This window comes from Pipistrellus hanaki, assembly GCF_964339955.1.
Source record: "Pipistrellus hanaki genome assembly, chromosome: 1".
Classification (NCBI taxonomy): Eukaryota; Metazoa; Chordata; class Mammalia; order Chiroptera; family Vespertilionidae; genus Pipistrellus; species Pipistrellus hanaki.
Genome location: NC_140503.1, coordinates 165,454,403 through 165,459,032, shown reverse-complemented (window position 1 = coordinate 165,459,032; position 4,630 = coordinate 165,454,403). Strand labels below are relative to the sequence as shown.

General features: G+C 48.9%; 1 protein-coding gene across 1 annotated transcript; it reads right to left on the bottom strand.

Annotated features, from left to right (window-relative positions):
- Positions 1–877: 877 nt before the first annotated feature.
- LOC311621199 (RNA-binding motif protein, X-linked 2-like) lies at positions 878–1,479 on the bottom strand (the record flags this gene model as incomplete). The annotated part of the gene is given in 2 exon segments (XM_084881022.1): positions 878–1,101; positions 1,104–1,479. Coding segments are annotated over 2 exon segments (597 nt in total). The 5' UTR covers positions 1,477–1,479.
- Between the last annotated feature and the right edge of the window lie 3,151 nt (positions 1,480–4,630).

The window sequence follows — 4,630 nt, the reverse complement described above, 5'->3', positions numbered from 1 at the left end:
ACATTGGTTGCCTCCTGCATGCCCTTGACTGGAATTGAACCCAGGACCCTTCAGTATGCAGGCTGATGCTCTATCCACTGAACCAAGCCATCCAGGGCCTGCCCTGTTTCTTATAACACTATTACAGGCCAGGTGCACGAATTTCATGCACAGGGTGGGGGTGTCTCCTCAGCCCAGCCTGCATCCTCTCCAATCTGGCACCCCTCCGACTACTGGTTTAGGCCCGATCCCCAGGTCTCACTAACCCCCCTGCTGGCCTGGTTGCCCCATGCAGCCTGCTGCTCAGTTGTTTGGTTGCCCCTCCCTGCTCCGTTACTGGCCTGGTCGCCCCCTGCTGGCCTGTTTGGTCATCCTTTCGGTTTTGATGGTCGCTTAGGCTTTTATTATTATAGATGCCTTTCACTCAATGACTTTACCTCTCTGAACACCCGTTTCTTCTGTGTAACTAAAAAACGTGTCTTTCTTCTCAGATCCTTTTGTTTGGCAGCCCAGTTTGTACCAATCTTGTGGTCAACTCAATCCCTTTATTAATTTATACAAGAAATCCATTAAACTGAACTCATCATGCTTTACTTTTTCATTCTTACTTTGGATTTGTAATACATAGGAAGTTATCTTACCACAGGTTACCCATAATTTCATTTGAAAAATTTCCATTAGGTTTATTTCTTCCTCCAAGTCTTTCTTTCTAGTCCTCAGCCATTGTCTTCCTCTTAAGTTCACCCCAATAACGGATCCGACCCTGTTTTCCTTCCCTTTCCTCCTTTATTTTCCAGAAGGAGGTGCTTTTTCTGTAAGAAACCTGGTGGCAGGCTCTCTTGCTCTCTTCCTTATCACAACTGGTTTATCAAAGCAGTTCTCGTCAGAATCAATTCTTTTACCAGCAGTGCTTTTTGGAGCAGGGGTCATCCTTTTCCATTATTGTCTTGCTTCTGGGAGTTGAAGAGGAGGCTGGCTGCTCTGCGGGTACTTCCAGATCAGTCTTGTTTTTTATTTTTCTGTGTCTCTGTGTGTGTGTTTTGGTGGGTTTGTCATCTTCAGAGCCCCCAGGGGAAGGGGTTTGAGCTCCACAGCCCTTCTCCTGGACCTCTCTGGTCACATATCGGCTTCTCCTGAATCCTTAGGGGCCCGATAATGAGACACGTGATCCACTCGGATGGTTCTCCCTTTGATCCTGATCCCGTTCAAGTTGTCCACGGCCAAAATGGTGCTCCTCTGGTCTTCGTAGCAGAGGAAGCAGAATCCTTTGGATCTCCCAGTCCTCTTGTCGCGCACCAGGTGGATCCTCACGACCTCCCCATATTGTGAGAACACGCAGATGATGTCCCCTTCCGTCAGCTCGTAAGGCAGGCCTCCCAGGAAGACCCAGGCGCTGTCTTTGTACTGCGAGTGCCAGGACACCCCCGGGGCCGCGCCGAGCTGGGCCTCGCGGTCATTCAGCTCCTGAATCAGCTTGACTTTAGTTAAAGGGTTCATCTCTGCCGGGTGGGGTGTCTTCAACAAACCTTCCTTTTCCGGAGCCGCGCCCAGGCCTCAATGGACATCCCCGGCGCCTGAAGCTGAAGGAAATGGCGGCAGCGGAAGGTCCTACGGCCGCACAACACCCTCGTTGCCCTCCGCCCACTGGCTTCCGGTCCTGGGCCGGCGCGCTGCTTGCTGGGAAGGTCAGTCTGGGCTCAGTGTGTTGGGCCCACGGCCGTCCCGGGAACTACTTTCCCATGAAACACTGCGGCGTCGACGGGCCAAGGCGGAAGCGGGGGATGGGAGGTAACTGTCGCTCTTTTATTTCGTCATCATCGGAACCTCTAGTCCTTCAGGGAGGTGGGCGTGGCCAGGCGTGGCCTTGTTCCCACGTGCAGACACCATGCCAGGTTGAAAACATAACAAGCTCTGAGTTCAAATGTTACCATAGCAAATAGAGGCTCCCAGTCCATGGGGTACAAGGGCGGCGCCATCCTTGGGGCCCTGCCCACCAGCCTCACCGAGTCGCTGGGCGCTGGCTGGGAGCGTCGTGGCCTGGCTGCTGGCAAGGAGGCCTGGCTCCAGAGATCTTCCTAAAAAACACCCTGTATCCTTAAAATAAAAGGGAAGAAGAGGCAGCTCTACGCAGTGTTCCAGATTAGGAAAAAACAAAACACCCAGCATCCTTGCCCTGGCTGGTTTGGCTCAGTGGGTGGAGCTGTGGACTGCAGGGTCCCTGGTTCAATCCTGGTCAAGGGCACATGCTGGAGCTGTGGGCTCCATCCCCAGTGTGGGGCGTGCAGGAGGCAGCTGATTATTTTCTCCCATCATTGATGTCTCTCTCTCTCTCTCTCTCTGTCTCTCTCTCCCTCTCTCCCTCTCTTTCCCTCTCTCCCTCTCTCCCTCTCTCTCTCTCTTCTTGCCTGAAATCAATAAGAAATATATTAAAGAAAAGAAAAACACCTTGTTTGGGGTCTCTTTAAAATTCTTCTGGTTCCATTTTTGTGGAACTGGCTGCTTTTCTTGCCTAACTTTATACCACTTTACCCTCACCTCTCTTGACCATTTATGTTTGCGTTCTGTCCTCAATCCTTAATCCATTTTTACCACGTTACTTTAATCTCTAGTGGATATTGAATATTTTGGTTCCCCCTTTCCATATCTCATAAGCACTTTAAGGCTACATACATGTTCTTGCTCAAATATGTAGGACCTTGGTGACAGTTATGTGAACAGTAGATTAGAGTCATGACTATTTAAAATGTGTGGATGTGGGGAGAATCTAAGATGGCTGCACAGGTAAACACCTAGCCACAGCCGCACACAACAATTTCAATAAAATACAACTAAAATATAAAATGTACATTACCCAGAACTATAGGAAAGTCGACTGACGGGAAATTCTACAATGAGAAGCAAGGAAAAAAACAGAAGGAAAAGCGGAGTTGCTGTAAAAGCCTAAGGTACGGAGACACGTGGCGTGCGTGGAGAGGACGGAGCCGGAGAGGAGGGGCAGCTGAGTGCCTGGCTGGCATTCCCTAGTGGGAAGGAGATAAAAGCTCCGACTGTGCTGAACCCTAGTTCCGACTGCTCAGTTCTAGGCCATACCTTGGGGACCCAGGCTCAAATAGAGGGAGCCAGGGCTGTGAGGCGGAATCCCAGGGGAGCGTCGAAAGGCAGAGCTCCTGGAGGCGCGCACATTTTGCGCAGAGGACGGACTGTTGACTCTGCTACCAGATTGCCCTGGCGGGAAGGAGACAAAAGCTCCAGACTGTGCTGAGCCCCAGTTCCGACTGCTCTGAACCGCAGTTCTAGGCCAGACCCCAGGGACCCAGGCTGATCCAGAGGGAGCTGGGCTATAAGGTGGAACCCCGGGGGAGCGGCAAAAGGCAAAGCCCCCGGAGGCGCGCACACTGTGCACAGAGAAGGGACGGTTGGCTGTGCTGCAGGATTGCCCTGGCAGGAAGGAGACAGGGGCTCCAGACTGCTCCGAATGCCACCTCCAACCCCACTTCCAACTGAACTGAACCCCAGTTTTGGGCTCATTGGGGGAGAGCCTAGACTGTTTGATAGAGGCGAAAATCGAGGGCACTTTTCTCTCAGAGGTGCTTGCAGGGAGTTCTGAAGGACCCTAAGGAATACTGAGACTCAGGAGCCGCATAGGGCATGGCTGACGGAAGTCAAACCTGTAGGCTCCACCCTGAAACTCCGCCCCATTAGGGAAGCTGCGAAAATGCCGAGGCAACGAAATAGATCACAAATGAAAGAAATGGAGGACAAAAAACGACTGGATATAGAGTTCAAAACCACACTTATAAGGTTGTTCAAGAATCTCCTAGAAAAGGCCCATAAAATAAACGAGACCAATGAGGATATGAAAAGGGATCAACTAGAAATAATAAGGACTCAACAAGAAATAATAAGGGATCAACAAGAAATAATAAGGGATCAACAAGAAACAAAGAATACATTGTCTGAAATAAAAAATATTATACAGAGTCCTAAAAACTGGAAGATCGCAAGAATCAAGTCAAAGATTTGGAACATAAAGAGCCAGAAGATACTCCTCCGCAAAAGCAAGAAGGCAAGAGCATCCAGAAAATTGAAGATAATGTAAGAAACCTCTGGGACAACTTCAAGCGAACCAACATCAGAATTATGGGGGTCCCAGAAGATGAGAGAGAGCAAGATATCGAAAACATACTGAAAGAGATAGTGACAGAAAACTTCCCCCACCTGGTGAAAGAATTAGACTTATAAGTCCAGGAAGTGCACAGAACTCCAAACAAAAGGAATCCAAAGAAGACCACACCAAGACAAATCATAATTAAAATTCCAAGAGCAAAAGACAAAGAGAGAATATTAAAAGCAGCAAGAGCAAAGCAGGTAGTTACCTATAAAGGAGCACCTATATGATTGTCAGCTGATTTCTCAACAGAAACCATGCAGGCCAGAAGGGAATGGCAAGAAATATTCAAGGTGATGAATAGCAAGAACCTACAGCCAAAAATAATCTACCCAGCAAAGCTGTCACTCAGAATCGAAGGCCAGATAAAGAGCTTCACCAAAAAAAAAAAAAAAAAAAAAAAAAGCTAAAGGAGTTCATCACCACCAAACCAGAATTATATGAATTGCTGAAGGGGGTTCTTTCGGAAGAGAAAGTAAAGAT